At 36.9% G+C, this 21,544-nt stretch overlaps 1 protein-coding gene across 2 annotated transcripts in view; it reads right to left on the bottom strand.

Annotated features, from left to right (window-relative positions):
* The window catches only part of IMMP2L (inner mitochondrial membrane peptidase subunit 2), a 436,842-nt gene extending 415,597 nt beyond the window's left edge, over window positions 1-21,245 (bottom strand). For both annotated transcript variants that reach the window (XM_088529926.1, XM_088529927.1), the window contains exons 1-3: window positions 21,202-21,245; window positions 12,058-12,195; window positions 7,402-7,505 (exon numbers count right to left, since the gene is read on the bottom strand). In XM_088529926.1, coding sequence (XP_088386052.1) covers window positions 7,402-7,505; window positions 12,058-12,192 — 239 coding nt within the window. In that variant the 5' untranslated portion in view covers window positions 12,193-12,195; window positions 21,202-21,245. The remainder of the gene's footprint in view (window positions 1-7,401; window positions 7,506-12,057; window positions 12,196-21,201) is intronic.
* Window positions 21,246-21,544: the final 299 nt, after the last annotated feature.

Here is a 21,544-nt window from a genome sequence, read left to right as displayed (position 1 = left end):
GGGAAGTTATTACAAAGCTAAAAAGATATGAAGTCAGCGGTGGCAGTATTTAAACTATAATTTCTCCAAGAACACACTGTATAAAATACCTTGTATAATAAAATATCAGTTCAATATTTCTTACACTGTAAGAAATCAGCCTAACTGTATCAAAGACTATCTACATTTTGTTTTGTATACTCAAAACCTACTAAAACAATTTCATTTACTTAACAAGTTTTTTTTCCTCACTGAATATCTTCTCAAAAAAAAAAAAAATCAAGATTCATTGGGTTTATGAGAAATTAAAACATTAAAACATTTCAGTCATTGCTGAATAATATTATAAACATCCTACATACTTCTATTTGTCAAGCTTTAACACCACCACAGGTAACAGACCTTAGTAATGGAAAAGGCAAGTCTCCATGTTAAGGAACCGGGCAGCTTCAAAAGACAATGTTTTCAAATGAGGAATAAAGGGTAAGTTGATCTCTAAGAGCTGTTTTACATAAAGATTCTTAATTTACCCCCATCCAAGGGCATTTCACCACAGAAGCTGATATGGCCTTTTTTAATCTAAACTAAACTTTGTATAACTCTTGTTTCATTCAAGGAAAGCAAAACGGGATGAAAGAAAGAAGTTTCTCTTAAATGGAATCCATCCCTTCATCAATTCAGCACCAGCAATTCATCGGTTCAGTGTAACCTAAACAGTTAAGTATTTTATGAATTTGAAATCAGATTTAACAAAATCATCACACTTTTTTAAGTACAGAGTATAGGAACACCCTCATCCCTGCAAGTGAGCAAAAACCTAACTGAATAATAACATAGCTGAGCAAATGGAAATTTAAATAAGTTGTCAAAATGCATGCTTTTAGTCAGGCACAAAAATCACCTTCACCATAATTCTACTTCTATATAATTATTCATGATAATACTTCATTAGGAAGTATGGTTGATGCATTAGCTGCCCCACAATTCCTTTGCTTTCAGTACAGCAATCCTCTAAAGCTAAGTTCTCTGTTCCTAACTGCAAAACATCTGTTCAACAGATTCAATCTACATGTGAAAATTTTAGTTCATAAATACATACTATAATCAAAACCACACTTGTTTTTCCCATGCAAGGACAGCCATATTAACAACCAGAACTTTCTTTTGCCCTATACCATTAGAGCTGCTCAGTCTGAAAGTCTCTATGTAAGAAGTGCTTAATCTGGAGACCCTATCCAGAATGAGCATTAGAATTCTCAGTTCCTGAAATAATTTTATTTGTGGCCAGTTTCACCAGTGAGATTGTGTAGACCATTTCACTGACTTGTGACCCTAGGAAGTTACCTACAAGCAATGCCCATCATAAATAGCCAGCAATTACTCCTCAGCAGATGTAAATGCACTGAAAAAAAGAAAGGGGGAAAAAAGGTCAAATATTATCTTCTCAAGTCGTCATCATCTTAAACTTACCAAAAAAAAAAAAAGTTTAGGAAAGATATACTATTACCTTTCTATACACACACTGTAGCATACACACTGTAGCACACACACATATTATCAGATTCCAGTGAAATCAAAGCAAGTTCCTAGCATCTAAATTATAAATATTTCAAATATTAAAAGGGACATTTTTCTTAAACCAAGGCAGCCTTCAAGCTCCTTTTGCTCCACGTGGCCTCTCCAGGGCAGTCAGCCTCCAGAGGGCAGGTTGGACCGCTACAGGATGCCAGACACCTTGCCAGCCAGTCGCACCCTGGCTCCAAGGCCTGCACTATTTCAAGCAGCTCAGACCCATGGGTCTCCACAACACCGTGACTGTCAGTCATCAAGAAGAACAGAAACACTTATCCTGTGCTGTTCTTCTTCCCCTGAAGAGAGCAGACAAATCTGCTTCACTTACAGGACATTTTTTTTTCCTGCTTTCTTCGTATACCTGATGACTAAAAGGTAATGTAAAAATAAATGAATCACAACAAAAGTTTCAGGAATACAACGTTCTCACTGGCAACACTTATAACAATGCACATAAGGACCTTTCCACAAACAGCTCTTTCACAAATAGCCCAGGCCACTTAAGTGGCTTCCACAACATTAACTGTAAAGAAGATAAAAGTTAGTTCTTTTTAATTACAAAGTTGAGATTAGACCATAAAGGAGCCTGTAAGTTGTAACATCCATTTACTTTCCTTTTTGGTCCAAGGAATCTAGACAGACAACAGCAATAAGTCTTATAACCAAAACCTGTAAGCTTCCTACTCATTGGTTTTAAATTCTCTATAACTGTAAATGTAACTAAAACCGCTTTTTTGCCTCCATAACTTTTCAATTTCCACAGTACCACAATAACTGCCCATTTAAACCCATCCTAAACACTTTTTAATAAAGCCTGGGATCATGTACAGTATCTGAAAATGTTCTTTAGAAAATGGAACTTACTCATTTTATAAATACACAAGTGTACAACAAGTCTTTCACCAACAGCATTCAAAAATTTCTATGTAATACAATATCTAATCTAAGAAATGATTGTAACACAGATAATAAAGCAGAACTACACAGTCGATTTTTATCAGGAAGAGATAGGAGATTTTTTTTTCCAGCCAAAGATACAGAATAGGAAAGATTCTCTGAGGTCACTGAGGCCCAAAAAGTAAAGTGATTATTTAGCTTCTATGTCAGCACCACCTCTTTTGCAGTTCCTGCTTGCCAGAAGATAGATGACTCGGTACAGGGACCTAAGTACAAACAAAAATAGAATAGAAATTGGAAGACTAAGGAAGGTCAAGCAGAGGGATTCTTAAAGGCAGTTCAGCAAATTCTCATCACAAAGAACCTTTCAAAAAAATAATGCAAGAACCATTAAATATCCACTCATGTTAAATCTACCAGAAATTAACAGCATATCTTTTCATAATTACAACTACCGATTCAAAATCAAGGTAGTTCCTTCACAAAGTACCTTCTTACTGATTTTTACTTTACTCAGATAGCCTCATTAATGAAATGTTACTTATGAATAGTAATAGTTTTAGGAATATTATGTATTGATTCTGCACCATTTGAGAGCTTTATTGTTTCCATCAAATATTCACATTTCTTCAAAATTCAGATTGTTCAGATTTGTATGAATAGGACAAAAAGTTGAAACTATCACAGAAAATTGTCCTGGGCAACTATCTTTCCAAACTTCCATTTCTGAGCAGATGCCAAAGAGGGACAGAAGAGCAGAGCATTACACCCCGGAGGTGTGTGAACGCTGGTGGTACTGTATTTTTCAGAACTCATGCAGACACGTAACTTTCCACAAAATATTAGGCAGTTATCAGAAGTAAAGCAGTTTGCAGAAAGGCCTGAAAATAATGTCCAAGGAAGCAGTTTACAGGAACTACTTAATATTCTTCATCAAGATAGCAGATTTTTTAAAAATGTGAAGAAATATTTATATAGAAACTGTTCTTGTTTTCACAGTACTTACCTTTTCATATGAATAAACACTTAACTCCTTATTGTTACAGGTGTCCTTAAAAGTATGTTTTTAATTCTATTTTTATATACATTTTTAACTAACATGTTTCTAAGTTTTAACGTTTTTTAATACATTAAAAATATGTTTCAAACTGATTTTAGTTTAGCAATTTATAGTTCAAAACCTTAGAAGCATTTTACCAGTGAGAATGAACTATGAAAGTACAAAAAAACACTGGGTCTCAATCTTTTTTCTAGATTACAATAGCATACCTGCTTCTATCTAACACACAACCACACATTTTAAATTATAAGTTGACATATAGTTTTGTAAAATGGAGGGACCCTAGCATTTTACCACAGCTCTAAAGTCCTAAAGCTCTAGAAGCTTTGCATCTGTATCAGTATCTGTGAATGTTTGCAGAAAGAGTCTTGAAATGTCATCATTCAAAATCCAACAGTCCCATTTATACTGTAGCCATTAAACTTTCATTAAAAATTTATTAACCAAGTAAAGAACATAATAATGTCTAAGAGTTCTGTTTATCTAAAAGCCATTTAAAAGTCTGAATTGATACTGCTGCCCCCATTTTGAAAGCTTATTTAAACTTTATTTTGTCTATTAAAAGCTCATTCTACATGTACACACTACATATTTCAAGCTCCAGCATGTTACAACATTTTTTTTTTCTACTTCAAGCTGGTAGTTTTGAAATAAAAAAGTGGACAAGATTTTATATTCAGGATATAAGAGCTTTTCAGTAAAGACAGGTAAATGAATGTTGGAGCTATAAATCATTCTTTGACAACAGCTTTTTAAAGCAATGCCTACATCTGTGCACGGTAGAAACCAAACTACGTATACATAAACCGGGAAAGGTGTTCCCTAGACTGCAGTAGGAAGGTGCCATGGTCCTGGGCACCAGGAAATGCGGCTGCAGCGTGGGAGCCCTGGGAGCTGCAGGAGTGGCGCAGCCCACACTGCGATGCACCCTGCTACAATCACAGAGCAGCTGCCATTCCAACTTTGCAGAGTAAACCTACCTGCAAAAGGCCTACTCATCACACCTACTCGTTCCGCAATATCTGACGAAACTCTACAGAAATTCTGGGACCCAGTTCAGCAGAGTTCTTCAAAAATAAAATTGTTAAATTAGGCCTCATATAGTATGTCCTGATAAGAAATCAATCAAGGGAAAATACTAAAGGATAACGACATTCACAGTTCTCAATCAACTTTAAATTGTGACCTCAAAAGATACAGCATGTAACTTGGAGCTCCCTTAATGCTAGCATCAATAAGCACTAGTTTAAGGTAAAAGGAAAACATTATCTTAAAAAAGCTGTTAAAGAGCTAGCATAAAATTAACTAAGAGTTAATAAGTAATTTATAAAATACTAAACTGCAAGTAAACACTATTCTTTGCTTCCAATTTCTTCCCACTCCCCGCCCTTTTTTTTTTTTAATCTGACTCTGGCTTTACTTCTTAGAAGTAATCTTATCAATAAACCTAAATCTAAAACCAGCTCTAGACCACCACTTGCACACATGCAGTGGTTGATTTCAAATTTGTGTAATTCACAAATAGTGATTTACAGTTACACCTGCCCCAGATCAGCTCAGATGCAGAGTGCAGTACAACAGACACATATGACAGGTTTCCATAAACAGTTTTAACACCTTAACCAAGCATAAATTCTGCCAGCAGACTGGATGCTCATGCAATCCGGATGCAAAAAAAAAAAAAAAAAAAAAAATCCATAAATTCACTTAGAACTACACTGGACACTAGAGGTAAATGTTTGGATCTGCAACCAGTATCCCACGCCTCAACACAGGCTGACTGATCCTCTCTCTCTCTAGGCTCTACTGAGACCTCATCTCTTTGCTCAGAAGTTTGGATCCTGGTCATCCACTTACACTGGACTTTGCCAACTGAGATCTCAATAATCCCTTTTACGCGCTGCGATAAAAACAGCACCCATCCAAAATGACACCATACTTCTGATGGTTTGAAAGAGGCAAAGAACTTGCACGGCCCTGGTAAACCCGGTCACTAAAGGAATATTGAGCCTCAGCTCCTGCTCTGCAAAAGATCAGCTTCCCACAACCTCGTGATTTTCTCCTATTACGTAGCAAACAAGCATGGTGTGAATTAAGATTTACGTATCTTTCTGGATATCTCAGTCACACCATTACCTTCTCATCTGAATTTCTGACAGGAACAGGAGAAGCAACACTCGAGCATTACAAGGCTGGCCCTCCCTTTTTCTGCCTTGCCTAAATCAGCCAAACCCCCGACTGTCAGGCAGGCACAGCCTCCATCAAGTTGTTCTCTGATTTAAGAGACACACCTCTAATACAACAATCACCAACTAAAATTAATGCTTCTACATGATCTATATATTCACTCTAGAGTCAGAAAAATCATAGGGAAACAACTGAAAGGAAAAGGATAAAAAGTAATAACTTTTTTTAACCCAATAAAGCTTCATGTACCAGAAGTTAAGTCTCAAACAACTCATGTACACAGTCACACTGCTAATATGTCCTAAAATCTTTACAATACAATGCAAAATATTACAAGATTTTTAAGTTACAGAATCAGACGCAAACAATTTCAATGTTTCAAAGGAAGACAGGAAACTGAATTCAACTAATAGGCCAAAGCTACTCCCAAAAAACCCATAAGGTGAAGTACTCAAAGATTTTACAGATATACAAAATATCCTTCAATATTTTAACAACAAAATTGTTCCTACAATGATTTTTGAATTATCTAGTCTCCATGTTCTTCAGTGTGTATCTCAATGAATTAAGAAAACCCTCAGTAGAACGCACAAGCACAATACAACCTCCCCCATGTAGGTATAAATAAGTTGGACCAACAATAGGCAAGTTTTCAGAACACATAAAAGAAAAAGAGAGAGAAAAAACAGAGTACCTCAATGCTGCTTCAACACAGAGCACCTACATTACAAAGTCAATGCAATCAGAGCAGATCATTCAGATGATGCCACAAACCTTCAGGAAGTTTAAGAATTAAACTATTTACATTCCTTTCAATCTGTTAATTACTAACCTGGTATGTTTACTGTATTGCCCAGTCACCAGAGCATGACTTGGGCAGAAAGTTGCACACAGAGACAGAACCAAATTTTACAGCAGCCACTAAGTGACCTGAAACAGAAGTCCTTCTGTAATGTTGGTGTTGCAAATAGGAACAAAATCATATCTGTAGCTATACCATTTAGATGGCTCATAGCAGATGATACAGCTTATAAAGCCAGTTCCGTTACAGTCTACGTACTGTGCATTTTACTTACAGAGCCAGAAACCTTAAGCTTAAACTATCCAAGCATGTACTATGAGAATGTATTATATCGTTGTGCCAGTTATGCACACTTTGACGTTCCATTTCTATATTACATTACATTCGAAATGCAGTTTCTGTCTGCTGTTAGCCCTATTTTCAGCAGAGAAACACTGCCACCTTTTGGTTTAATACATAGGCCTCCTCATTATAATTGTAAAAACTTTGTTTTTCTGCTAGGTCTGCCCTTCATGGAGAGTTGAAATTCTTGTGATCTTACTCTAAAACTGAGTCAAACTTGAGTGTCATATTTCTCAAAAAAATAAATCTTTCTTTTGCTCACAAATAGCCCAACCATTTAAGAAGCCATAAAATATTTTCTTTATTTTTTCTCTTTACCTCATAGCCCTTTCTTATTGGCAGTTTCTGTTCACGTCTATATTACATCACATAATATATTACATTGTACCCCTTTTATTTTAAAACATTCTTTGAATAACTCTTGAGTCTTGCAAACTAATTATATGAGCATTAATAATACGGTATTACAATTTATGGATGTTCTTTTGTTTATCAGGTATGTAAATACTGATGATTCAAGATTTATATATATTTGTACTGAAATGTACGCAAGGTTACTTACACCAGTGACACAATTTCCCCACGTTGTACATCGTAATTTCGAATACTCCAGTGGTTTAAAAGCACTACATCAGATGTTTGTTTTCCCCCAGGATTCAAAGAAGGCTGAAAAAAAGGAGAGGGGGAAAAAATAAAAACAGCCTTAGGTCACTGTTTCCTCGAAGAATCCTTCATCTAACTCTTACTCCATCAGTGGCTCAATTCCTTGTTAAAAATCAGCCATAACCACCAGTAAGCATAAAAGTACTAAAAATCTGATATATTTTCTCTATTAAACACTGCTGTGTTATACTATGTTGTATGTCATTTATTACAAACTAAAATCCATATCTTTCAATGAATTACTCCATACAAATTAAATTACATAGCATACATGCTTAACGACAATTGTGATGAAGTGTTTATCATCTCTATTGTATAAAGAGAATATATAATATATACTATATATTATATTAATATAATATATAATATATGTATAAAAGAGAATGAACAACACTAATTTCCACAAAATACAAACTTTTTGAAGCTTATGGAAGCTTAATTCATGAAAAATGCCATACATGCCTGTAATAATACTTGTCCTTGCAAATTTTGCAAAGAAATACCAACCAACCAAAAGGCTGTAACATTCTGACACTACAAGTAGGTGTGGACCTTCCAGAACAGGATACAAGGATGCATGAACTCCCACAGAAATACTTAGTGAAATGAGAATGTTGAATAACCTCAACAGTCAACCATTTAAATAAGTAACTAAGGTATCTAGAAGGTACCTCGGGCTGTATGGAGGCCAAAATGTAGCTATTTTGTGTGAGACTGGGAGAGTGACAGCATCATCTCAAGTCTCAACCTACCAGAACAGCAGTAGAAGGAAGTAGCCCAGTCACAATCCTGGCATCATTGATTTTCATAGAAATTATTTCCTGTACAAACACTCCTTTTACTGAGAAATAAAAGTAACTACAAGGAATTCACACTAATGCTTGTTCATAGAACACTTTTCAATCAGCTTTTTCAGTCTCTTCAAACAAAAGTTTGGTATCTCCAAATTGGTCAACAGATGACCTTTATACTCCAAAATTAGGGGACATATTTAATAAAGCAGATTCTAATCCCATGCCCCTCTGCTTTTGACAGAGTATTGAAATTATGCAGCCCCTCATTTGTTGACAATACTTGTAATATTTGACAAAATTTAATTTTTATAAACAAGTTTTTCACTATCCACCTCACAACATAGTTTGGTCTTCCACAAGTGCCACCAGTGCTAACTTCTGAGATTCCCTTCCTCAGACTGATTATACCTTTGATGAACAAAATAGGAATATAGGACTAAAATTAACTGTTCTCAACTCAGCTACACAATGTTAAATCTTGATTTACTTTTATTCAGAAAAACTAAGCTCTCAAACCAGGATGGCTACCTAGTATTTACTAATAATTTCAAAAGCTGTTTAGAGGTATTAATTTCTCTTCATGAGAAGTTTCCTCATTCCTCCTTTCTATGCTAGTCAAATAGGTTGAAAAAGATTTATTTCAAAAGGAGTCATGAAAAACTAGGTTTTTAATATACAATAAAGATAATGTGGCAGGGGTCGACAAAATAATAAAGTAAATTTTGACAACATAATATGTTTAGCTACACAGTAAGGGTGAGCCTAGCAACATTGTGAGCTGTGGATACAGGGCAAATTTCTAGATAAGAAAGATCAAAACACATCATACTCGCATCTGCAGAAATATGGTTGGAGTCTAAGCTGCAAGTACACTGACACTCATCAATATTTTATTTACTGGATCTGCAGGAAATAAAATATTGATCTTATCTGGATCTTACAATGTAATCTTACTGCATTGTAAGATCCAGAATAAATTTAAATTAGAAAATAATTAGCAGCTACTGGATTTTTTTTTTAGTCAGAATTTTCCAACAGGCTATTCCACCTTTATAGCATCTTTCAAAGGACAATATTTTATTCTTTACATATAAGCTCACAAACAACTCAAAAATGTATTCATAGTACCAAATGCAAACACAGATGGACCAGAGGCATGCAATGGTACTAACCAGAGGTAAAGAAGTTAATCCAAAGTGAGAGTTATACATAAGCCATATTCCCACAAAGTAAACTACTTAGTATGCAAAGTATCTGCCTTAAATAGTTGACAGAGACCGCCAGCATAAAGGGAAACTTTAACCTGTTGCTCCAAAACATACTGCATTTCACATCTGATACTTAAAAGAAACATTTACATAAGTGTTCATAAACATGTCATGCAACTAAAATAATACAGAATTAATCTTACAGAGGAACACACCAAAAGATGCAAATAAATTGACTTTTTCACAGTCGGAGCTAGTTTCAATAGTCTTTTTACAGTACTGCCTGGTTTGCATTACTCTAGTTAATTCCTACTGCTTTATGTATTTAAACAGAAGAAATGGTTTTCAGTGTAAATATATTTAGATATTAAATAATCATTCTAACTCAAAGCACTGTAAACATTATGCCACCATCACTTGCTGTTTTTAACAATATATTTGCTCATGTAGTTTTGGCATAGAAATTTCATCACACATTACGATTATGTTTGAAGGAATATAGCAATGTAGGACAATCTGTTCTTTCTTTCCCACAAACTAATACTGATATATTGAAAATGCAATCACAGAGAGACAAAAATACTATTCTGTTAGAGGAAGGAACGCATCGGGAAGCAAAACCAGGAGGAGACAGCTTTCATTCTATGTCAACAACTACAGTCTTCTGTAAATGATCTTCTAAACCTTTCAGAAAGAGTTTCTTTCTAATAATAAAAATAGTGATTCCACCAGAAAAAGCAAAAAAGTATAGAAAGAATTTAATGCTGTGTTCAGAGAGAACTCATTCTCCAGGGTATTTTTACTAGCAGTAAGAGCTCAAGCCTAGCAAAACAAGAAATACATCTTCCAAAAAAATGGTCAACAAACGGGCTCACAAGGACTCATATTTTTATAAATAACAAAACACTATGTTGGCTTCTTCCTTTTTTCTAATTTGAAGCTTTATAACTTGTTTGTCCAAGTTCTTTGCATAATGGCTGCTACAAGCCAGACATATAGGCCTTAATTTGTAACCATAGCACAGAAGTCACAAAACATTTACTCTTCCCAATTATTAACTAATCTAGTGCTAAAAGCACGCAAATTGAGATCCTCAGATATGTGATGAAGCCTCACAGGACATGAGGTGCTGTAAGTAAGAGGGAAAAAGCATGCCCTTTAACTATAAATAATGATTAGCTTCACAGTTGTTATGCTGCTAGTGAACACCAGAGTGTCACAACTTATTTCCTTACAGTTTGAGGAAAGAAAGAATATTCATATGAGCTCACGGGGCTAGACGCAGCAGTCCTAATAAGAAAGAAGAAACTACCAGAGGATAATTACAAATGCTATTATGCATAATGTAACAAAACTTTCAGTAACATTTGCTGCTGAAATAAAAGTGCTTTGTCAGCAATCACTAATCAGACTACTTGCTAGAATACTTGGCACTAAGCAGTTTGTAAGAGAACTTGCATATGAAGCCTGCATATGAGCAGACTCAGCAGGGGCCACGATAACGAGTATAGAAAGACAGCTAGAGGTTCAAGAAATATATCACAAATCAAATTCTTGGGAATCAGACCATGGCATTTTGGAACTGAAACAATAAGATATACATTGGAAGCATGTAACTGATAGATCTGAAGTTACATGCTGACTGCACTTCCCTTTCCCTCATACCTACAGCTCTCAGATGTGCTCCACAGAGATGGTTCTCCAGAGAACATAGTGCAGAGATGGAATTCTAAAGCAATGGCTGGTTTTCCTTCAGGCTATACAGCAAAAGAGGGATGTAGTTCTTGTAACTATGTCCCTACCACAGCAGGGACATGTCTAATTAATTGCATGTCTAAGAAATCCTGGCAAGGAAATTAGTATCTTATCACAAGCACCAGGATTTTTTTTTTGTAATATGAAAAAAAATCGTATAGAAACTATTTGACAACATATATTTTTCAAGTCCTAGTAACAGAAGAAAGGAAACAGCAGTATTTGTTCATTCTCTTCTAGGTGTTACATGGCATATTTGTATTATTTGATTAGCTGATAAACATTCACTATAACCAAAGCAATAGCAATGAACATGCATACCTGATGAACACATGCATTTAGGTTCATATTAAATTCATGCCATTCTCTTTACTGAAATACTGCCACATTTCTTTATTAGTAAGAGCCAGTATGGCAAGAACTGGTTTTGCCTTAAAAACAGAGTAATAGATCTGTAAAAAATGAATAAAGCTGCTTTGTGAGTCACCAAATTAATGTCCCAAAAGACAAAAAGTAGTGCTCAAAAGAGAAAACTTTATTTCTAAGTAACCAACAAATTAGCAAAAATATATCTTTATCACTACCTATCTATATACTTTTATTGGGAAAAAAATGCTGAGTCGTCTTCTTGAAAGTTTGTGTTTTCACATTACAGAAATATTTGTGTGACAAAATGGAAATTAAATTATGCTATGCTACAATTTTATCATTTGATACCTTGATCTTTCCACCCTGCTATTGTCAGTGAGTGGTCACCTTCATACTTTCCAAACAGAGAAAAGGCATTTCCAGCAATACCTGCATTGATGCTCCTTCCACTCTTGCTACACAGGCAACTCTGTCTAGGAAAGTCACTGTTACCGGGACAGCAACAAAGAAACCTTTAAAAAAGGCTTTAATGTATTTTCTCCCAAAACCTTGAGCTTGTGCCATAATCTGAAAAAGATCAAGAGGAAAAAAAAAAAAGTTATAAAACAAACTTTAGGAAAGAGTACTGTTGCTTGTAATCAAGCAATGAACAGTTAAAGATTAAGTTATTATCTGCTAGGGTCTCCCCACATCTATAGTGAAAAGATGAATGGCCACGTGAGAATGAAGAACAGAAATCTTCAGCAGAATTTGTAGACGACTGCACAGAAAAGAGTTTGATATTCGACATTTACCTTTCAGCTAGTTTGACCATTTCTTGTGATAGCGTGCTACCAGAAATATTTCACAAAAATGACTCAGAAATAACAGAACTGACATGACCAGAACAAACTTAATTATGTTCTCCTTAAATAAATAAATAAATAAAGATTAAAGAACATTCAACTGAAGAGTACACCCAAAACTCTGAAATTAATCTTCTCCCCACAGAAAAGTAATTATTGCATTTGTGACCTCCAAAGAAGGCCTATTCTACATAAAGGAAAAGCCAACACTGTAGCACATACCATTTCTTTATTAAATACTCTCACAGGCAATAGACATGCCTTATTTCCACATTGTGGTAACTGCAAACATGCAACAACATCCACTGAAATTGTCATCTATATCATGGAGACATACAGTAACACAATGATACCTTTTTGATTACTCACACCAGAAAGTTAAAAGAAAAATGTGGCAGGCTAGGCTGCTAAATAATGAAATACATGGCGACATTCCTCCTACTCACCACTGGTTACCCTATCTCCGATTTCTTTTATTTACCTCGAACCAGAGGCATTGCTGATGAGGTTTATTTTTCTTGCCTGTAGTCCCATTCCCAGCCTCTCCCAACAATCCTACTAAGCAGCTCTCACTGTAGGCTCACTCCACAGCAGGCCGCCCTTACGAATTCTTTGTGCCAAGACTGAGCAGGCCAGTCTGGGTGGCTTTTTATAGGAAATATTCAGTAATAATATCAGTTCCTGAAATGTAATTTGCAAGAACAACAAATATAGTTACATAGATGTGTGCAGTAAGTTTAACTGGGATATTCCAAGATTGCACCATTTGAAGGGATGTTTTTATTTAATTAATTAACCTTGTAACTTCAAATGTGCATGTGACAGGGTCTGAAAGCCCTCTCATGCACACAAGGCCAATGTGCACAAGTGTCTGAAAGACATGTGGGAGACACTGCCTGAATACGACTGCATGGAAAACGGCTTCAGCAGCTCTGAAACGGTCAGTTTTCAATTTAATAAACTTCTTTTATCAAAAAGACAAGATACCTCAATACCTTATGCAGTCGTTTACCTATAGGTAAATCCAGATTAAACTGTAGTTTTTATCTATTGGATTTGATAGATATCAAATGCTCTGCTCCTATCACATGGAAACCCTGACAAACTGCATCCTAGTCAAGGGCACAGAATAATTTTACAACAAAAAAAAAATGGAAAACATAAATATATACAAATTGCTTCAATCATCTAACAATAGAACTTTACTGTATAATAAGTTTTAGCTTGTTGCATTTTCAGAAATACAGAAGCAAAGAACTATTTTGCAAAATACAAACTCAAATCACTTTGATGAAATAGTCCTAAAAGCAATATTTCTGTCATAGATACAGCTTCTTAATTTTATGAAGCCTTAGGCTTGAGAGAAAAAAGTCGGTTTTGCAAAGTAAACTATCAGCAATTTCTTTTCTTAAATTCTTTATAGATATTAATAGCTTTTCAATGACAAAATCTGCCATCTAAAAGACTGGATGAATAATACTATCTTTCTACACATTTCACTAAAAGTTTGAATTTGTATCAACAGTTTGCACAAAGGATTTGGAATAGGTTATGAAACAGAACAAGAACTCACCAATTCAAAACATTTGTTAAAATACAGCACTTCTATCTTATTGTTTATGAAAATGTTATTGAAACCAATCCACCAGGAGAGGCTATTGCCTCAAACAGCGGAGATTTACCTTTAGAATTACTTCATATAAAAGTAGAATCGCTAAAAATCCCTTTTCCTTTCTGTTTAACAAAGGACACCATTTCATGCCATGCCTTTGTTGATACCCCTTTCTCAATCCACCGGCATCTCTGCCAGCAAGCGTAAGGTGACCTCTCACTTTTTCGTTAGGAGGTACTTCCAATTATCTTGCGTTGCCACAAGGGAAGAGCTTGAATACAGGCAGCAGGAAGACAGTTGGCAGCCGTCATCAGCTTACAGCAACCGTCCATGTGAACGAGTAATCCTAAACTGATAATGTCTGATGAAAATCTACAATTATTTCTTGTATTATACAAGGATACTTAATTTTCAGGTGGTCTTAAGGGGGTTAAAAAAGAAGTCACGAAAAGCATTTACTGCAATTGCAAGAAAGGGTATGGGAGACATAGAATAAAGACCCTTACAAATAAAAGTCTGTTTAAAATATTTGTTTGAAAATAAATAAAACATTAGGTAGCTATCACTGTTGGAGATAATATTCTACTCTTGGAGATAATATTCTATAACCTTGATTGCTCTAATTAGCAGGTTAGAATATGCATTTGCTTTAAGAAAACCTATTTTGAAAAAAAAATGCTTTGAGATTTACCATAGGAAATATTTTTACTTTTTAATATTTTGATGTGATAAATTTGAAACACCCCCCCTCAATGGTGGCACCGCTCCTTAGGTGCAGCGGAATGGCAGGGAGGATGGTGCTGGCCTCTTTCCACTGCTAGCCACCAACAGAACTAGAGGAAACAGCCAGGAACCGAAACACCAAAAATTCCGCAGGAACCTAAGGAAAAATTTCTTAGCAGTGAGGGTTACGGAGCCCCGGAACAGGCTGCCCACAGAGGCTGTGGAGTCTCCGTTTCTGGAGAACTTCGAGGCCCGCCTGGATGCCACCCTGTGCCACGTGCTCTAGGTGACCCTGCGCTTGCAGGGGGGTTGGACTAGATGATCCCTAGAGGTCCCTTCCAACCTTAAGCATTCTAGGATTCTATGATTCTATTTCTCACTCTGGGGTGCACTAGGAAGAGCATTGCCAGCAGGTCTAGGGAGATGATCCTCCCCCTCTACTCAGTCCTGGTGAGGCCACATCTGGAGTACAGTGTCTGGTTATGGCCCCCAGTACACAAGGGACATGGAGACCCTGGAGAGAGCCCAGGATAGAACTGTGAAGATGATGAGGGGATGGAGCATCTCTGCTATGAGGGGAGGCTGAGAGAGCTGGGCCTGTTCAGCCTGGAGAAGAGAAGGCTGAGAGGGGATCTGATCAGTGTGGGTAAATACCCTATGGGAGGGTGTCAGGAGGAGCAGGCCGGACTCTTCAGTGGTGGCCAGTGACAAGACAAGAGGCAACAGCCACACACTGAAGCACAGGAAGTTCCACCTGAATTGTGAGAAAAAACGTTTTGACTGGGAAGGTGACAGCCCTGGAACAGGCTGCCCAGAGAGGCTGTGGAGTCTCCTTCTCTGGAGACCTTCCAAACCCACTTGGACAGGATCTGTGCCACGTGCTCTAGGTGACCCAGCTTGTGTAGGGGTGGGTTGGACTAGATGATCTCCAAAGGTCCCTTCGAAGCTACCTTAATCATTCTGTGACTCTGTGATCATAAAAAAGCGTCAATATCATATATGCATATCACTTATATTTTAAAAAATTGATGTGCAGAGTTTGTCCGAAGTGAAATAATTTTTTTTTAGTGGTTGAAGTAAGCAATTCCAAGGGTCTCAACTATTTTGCATTTAGCATCTGAGTTTATAGTTTTTTTTCCAGTGCTCCTTTAATTTTTTTTTCCATATAAAGACATGCTAACAAATTCAAAAGACATAACATGACTTCCTAACACAGAATCACAGAATGGTAGAGGTTGGAAGGGACCTCTAGAGAACACCTAGTCCAAGCCCCCTGGCATATAAACAAAAGATGGCAAACATACATCCTATTTTAAAACTGTGAATAAATCCAACTAATAAATCAGCAAATACCAATGGGTTCAAGTGCTTTCAAGCAACAACAACAAAAAACACCTCTTATGAAACATCAGTTTAATGATGCTGAGTGAAACTGTCAGGTATGTAAAATTTAACAGACTTCTAGAATATCTGCAGATTTTCAGAGCATCACACTTTTCAGACGGAAATTCTGAAATCCAGCACCGTGACTGTCCTACACTGACAGCTAAGCATGTAATGAGTTTGAAAGTATGTCAGTAGAGCAAGAGAAGGATTCTTCCTGAATATATAAAGAATTGCGGTTTCAACAACACAGCACATATTTCTGGATCTCTGCCCAGTCAATAACACCTTGATTAAACATGAATGAATCACAACATTCAAAAGACGATGCCAGAGAGAGAAAACATATAAATAATAACTTAGAGGTACATATACTACTTCAGGATTTAAAAAATATACTTGTTTTAGGGGAAAAAATAAATAGAACTGTCAAATTTCAAAGCTAACCTTGACAACTTGTTTGAAATGACATTAATCAGAAAAATGAAAGATCAAAAATACTAGCATAGGTTAAAGCATTAAGCATTTCACATTGTGCAGCTCAGAGATCATGGCAGATGGAGCACAGCATTATCTGGACTGAAGTATTTGGTGCACAAAAGGTCCAGGGATTAAATGAGCCTCTGGTGGGTACTACAGCATATGGAGCAGAGATGCTGTTTAGATAGCTCTCTACATACAAAATGTTTGTTTTTCTTACACTTGCCTGAAGATAAGATGCTGTTTATCAAACAGCCTGCAGAAACCCATCAAGTAATACGCAGAAAGCCCCAGGTTACAATATATTTGCAAATCTAACTACTTAAAAATTACCCACAGAAGTATAGGAACATAGGAAGATAGGAAGCATAACTGTAAAAACAAAGCATTAGCATCCATCCACAAAGGAACCAAATCGACCCTCGAGGTGCTTCTTCAAAACAGCATGTGAGAGAACAGGAGGGAGGGAATTACAACCTATATGCAAAACAGCTACAAGCTGAAAGGGTTAGGCTAATTTAAGATGACCTGTGCAATCTACTTCATGAACTAGTAGCTATACTTACAGTGTCATTTCTCCATATTCTGTGTAAATAACCAACTCTTCTGTCAATCACAATCTGATTTTTTCTATAAATCAATGCTATCACACTGGAAGTCAGGTGTATACAGCCTTAAAACAATAATACTTTCATAACAAAAAATACCAAAATATAAATAAAGGGCAGTTTTTTCACATTTTACGAAATACAGAATTAAGCAAGAGAAAAATATATGACTTTAAAAAAAATTTAAAAAAACACACACTTGAAGCCTAGGTTTCATCTAGTCTCATAACTGATGACTAGGAGGATGCTCAACAGGAGAACTTGTGTGGTCTTATGCCTTTTCCATGAGCTCTCATAATACTTCAAGGCCAGAGCAAAGAAGTGCCATGGAGCCTTTCCCTCACTTCCCATGTAAGTTATACATTTCAGCAATTTTTTAAATAATTTTTATACAGGTACGTGTGTGTAGACTTTATATTTAACTCATATAAAGTTATGTAAGTGCATGCCAATGCATAGAGACATGACGGTGATGACTGCCACAGACAAATCAAAACCAACCAGTCCACACTAGTTTTTCTTTAAAAATGTTGCTTCATTACTACCTACCACCTCAATACTAAGTTACTTCACTTTTGGATCACACTTAACTGAACAGCGTAACAAGTATTTACATTCTTGCACCTGGTTGTTCTGTACTGTGTTTTAGCTTAATAATTCAATGTATACAAAATAAATTAATTTCACAAATTAGCTTGAAGTGCCCTTTACGACTAGCAGCTGCCACTGTGTTTTAGCCTCAGGCAGAGTGTTGCTTCTCAACGCATTAAACGTGTAAATGGCATCTACAGTAAATAATAGGACAACCTTTGCTTAAGAGTCCATAAGAATCCATATGCACATTTATCTGGACAACGCTCTGCACTCTGTACTGTCAAGTACCATGAAATTGTTGGTTAGTTGTGGTTTGTCAGGACCAAACTTAAAACAAACAAACAAAAAGAGTGATATTCAGTTTTAACAAAAATTACATGTTAAGTATTCATATAACACACTAAGTGCCATAAAGAGAATAAACACATCCAACTCAACTTCAGAAACAAATTTCTTAAAAAGATCATACATTTCAGTTTGGAACAAAGAAGTTTAGGATATAAATGTATTTAGCATTTGAAAGACATTTGGGAGATACTTTAGAAAAATCGCTAGTTCTCCCATGACTATCCTAAAGCTTTGTGGTTTTTTGCCCAAATAAGTGGGAATTAGAATGAACTCTCAAACATAACAACCTCGTAAAGTTGGATAAGATTTTGCAAAGCCGTTACTACCTACTGTTTATGTCATACTGTCAAACTAGACATAAAAACATTAGACATCATCTTCAGTCATAATGATATGCAAAACTGTGCCTGTAAAATAACTTTATTTTAACAAGTCAGGTTTTATCCTTGAACATTAGAGGTCACTGTGGGACTTGCTAAGAGCATATCCAGTGCACACAACGTAACAGCCATGGGCCACCATATTGGAGCCTGGAACTGGTGACAAGTTATTCCATTATCACATGCATTTCAATTGTCATATATAGGAATATACAAAACAGTTAAAAGTAAGCCCTAAATGAGCCTCTGAGGAATACATAATTAAGAATTTTACTGAAAGGATTAAAAGAAAAAACACCCAAGAATCTCATTACATTAGAAGAGCAAGCATTGCTGTTATTTCAGTATTAATGGATTAATTTCTGGAATAAACTAATAATTATTCCATAAATCTAGACAGAGTATCCAAGGGACCATTCATCCTTTTAAGACTAAACAAAAGAGTTCAGGAAAATACCAGGTAAAATACTAAAAACCTTTTCAAAAGGAGAGCATTTATACCATTTTTACAATTCAGTATGTTTTTTTTCCAGTGTACCTCTCAGATAAAACCAATTGACATTTTTCACTTAATGGATGAATAGAATCATCTTTCTCACTTCTAGAATAGACTAGATAATTTCAGTTGAAAAACAAACAAAACAACCGCAGACTTCTGTAAAAACAAAGTGTTCGTGCTGTAACGGCTGATACCGGTTTTAAGACTTTAACTGGATTTTTTGGTTTTCAGCTTATCTAATATTTGTGATTCATATGTACTTTAAAACACATTTTCAAATGAGCGTGGTTCTAGAAGTCATTTTCAGGCCTGAGAATATTTTTTCAACAGAAAGCATTCTAACACAGAGGAACTAGGATTTGTTTGTACTTGCCAAGTGTTCAGTGAGGGGGAAAAAAAAAACAGAAAATTCTATAAATAGTATCAGTAGAAAAATGCAGGTTTTGGCCTCTAATTAGATCTGCAGCTAAATATCATTGGCCTACAAAGATCTTATAATCACTCACTGCAGATCAATTCAAACCCTGTGTTACTGTTTTTTTTTGAAATGAGAACATATCTTGAACTAAAAGTCATAAAATCCACGTATTCCAGAAATAGCTGGAATCTATGGCACACTGGCCAACTTTGAAATATTTCAATACTAAATTCCAACTGCAAAATCTATATCATATGAATCTTAAAATTATTGTTCACGATTATTCAAATATTATTCTTAAAGATCTGGATATTACCCAATCCTATACACTGGGTATACTCATTTCCCAAAAAACGAAGAACAAATTTCCTTCAGCAATCAAATAAAAGTTATGCAGAAGAGTTTATAATTGCTGAAATACAATAAAAAAAGACTGCCAGAAATCTGGCAATTGTAACATTTTTACTGGAACATTTGTATTGTAACATTTTTAAGGAATGCATCTACTGGCCTGTTACAACACTGCACATTGGAAAAATAAGTCTGATTCCAAAGTTTCTTTGAGCAATTATTTTGCTAATCGAACCCGAGAAACCCTGGGTTACGTCTTCCAAATGTCTTCTGTTGATAACTCCCATTTTTTCCCTAACTGAACAATGATATATTCCTAAAATGTACTACAGAGAAACCTGCAAATTAAGAACTCAATACACTAATAATCCACACTGGGACAAATCTTCAGCTATAAATTAATTCGCTCCAGCATGACAACATGTTCAGAATAGTTGTACTGAAACAGCAGAAAAATGCTTCCCAATTTTAGAAGAAAGAAAAGTATCAGAGAGATCATAAATATCTTTATAGTTATTCTTATAAGACAGGACCTGAAAACTCTATAAATTATTGGGGGAAAAAAAAAAAGATTTTTTATACAAAAGTATTCCACATAAATTTTTTAAATGAATTTGCAAGAAACTACTTGATGTCATCAACTTTTTTTTTTTTGTATTTTTCATGGTAAGACAGAAAAAAAGAGATAGTTAACTTTTTATGTATTTTATATCATGCTACATATCATATAATACATGGACATCACCAACAGGTGATGTCACAGAATATAATTCCAAAAGAATAATTTTAGATGCCTGGAATATATGATAATGGAGGAAAAAAAAAACAAAACCACTACATCAGGAGGATACTAGAGAACTGCTACGAACTGGCCAAACACACCCCAAGGAAATTCAGTGAGCGGGGTCTTTAAGTGCTAGGTTGGAAGAGTGGGGAAACAAGTTCAACAACGACACCCGAGCCCAGCACGCGGCCCAGGCCGAGCCGCGGCCGATGTTCGGCACCCGCGGGGCGGCCCCCGAGAACAGGCACCGCCTAACGGCCGCCCAACGGCTGCCCGCGCGCGCCGCGGCGGAAGGGGACGCGGGAGGCGGGGAGCCCGGCTCTCAGCGCTGGCCCTGCCGGCTCTCGGCCCCGGCCCCGCCGCCTCTCGGCGGCCCCGCGCCCTCTTCTTCCTCTTCCTCCTCCTCCTGCACCACGAGGCTCGGCCCGGCTCGGCTCGGCCCCCCTTCCCTCGCGCGCGCTCGCGGCTCAGCCGCGCGCTGATCCCGCCCGGCCTCCGTCGCCGCTCCCGCCTCTTCCCCCCCGCCCGCGGCTCCCCGCGCCGCTCACCCTGCCCGGCGCTCCCGCGGCGCGTGACGACAGCGCGGCGCCCCGGGGGGAGGTCACGTGGCGGCGCCGCAGCCGTTAACGGCCCATGAGGCGGCAGCGAGGCGCGGGTGGCGGTGCAGCCCGGGCAGCCGCAGCTCTGCTGCCCTTCTGCAGGGGGTCAGCTGGGCCTTGGCTCGGGCGCGTGCAGCCCGGTGCTGGCGTGGTTAACGCGGCCCGCTTTGCTTGTGCTGGCAGTGCCAGGCACACAGCGGCCCATCCCTAATGTTAGGAGCGTTAGGGAACTACACCATACTGCCTTTATAAATGCAAAGCAGTGTATATATTGCACACGCTTGTATTTTAA

This window comes from Tinamus guttatus, unplaced genomic scaffold (assembly GCF_059628265.1).
Source record: "Tinamus guttatus ecotype Peru unplaced genomic scaffold, ASM5962826v1 Tinamus_guttatus_pri_ptg000355l, whole genome shotgun sequence".
NCBI classification, from domain to species: Eukaryota; Metazoa; Chordata; class Aves; order Tinamiformes; family Tinamidae; genus Tinamus; species Tinamus guttatus.
The sequence above is the reverse complement of the archived record's forward strand: the minus strand, read 5'-3'. Positions and strand labels throughout refer to the sequence as shown.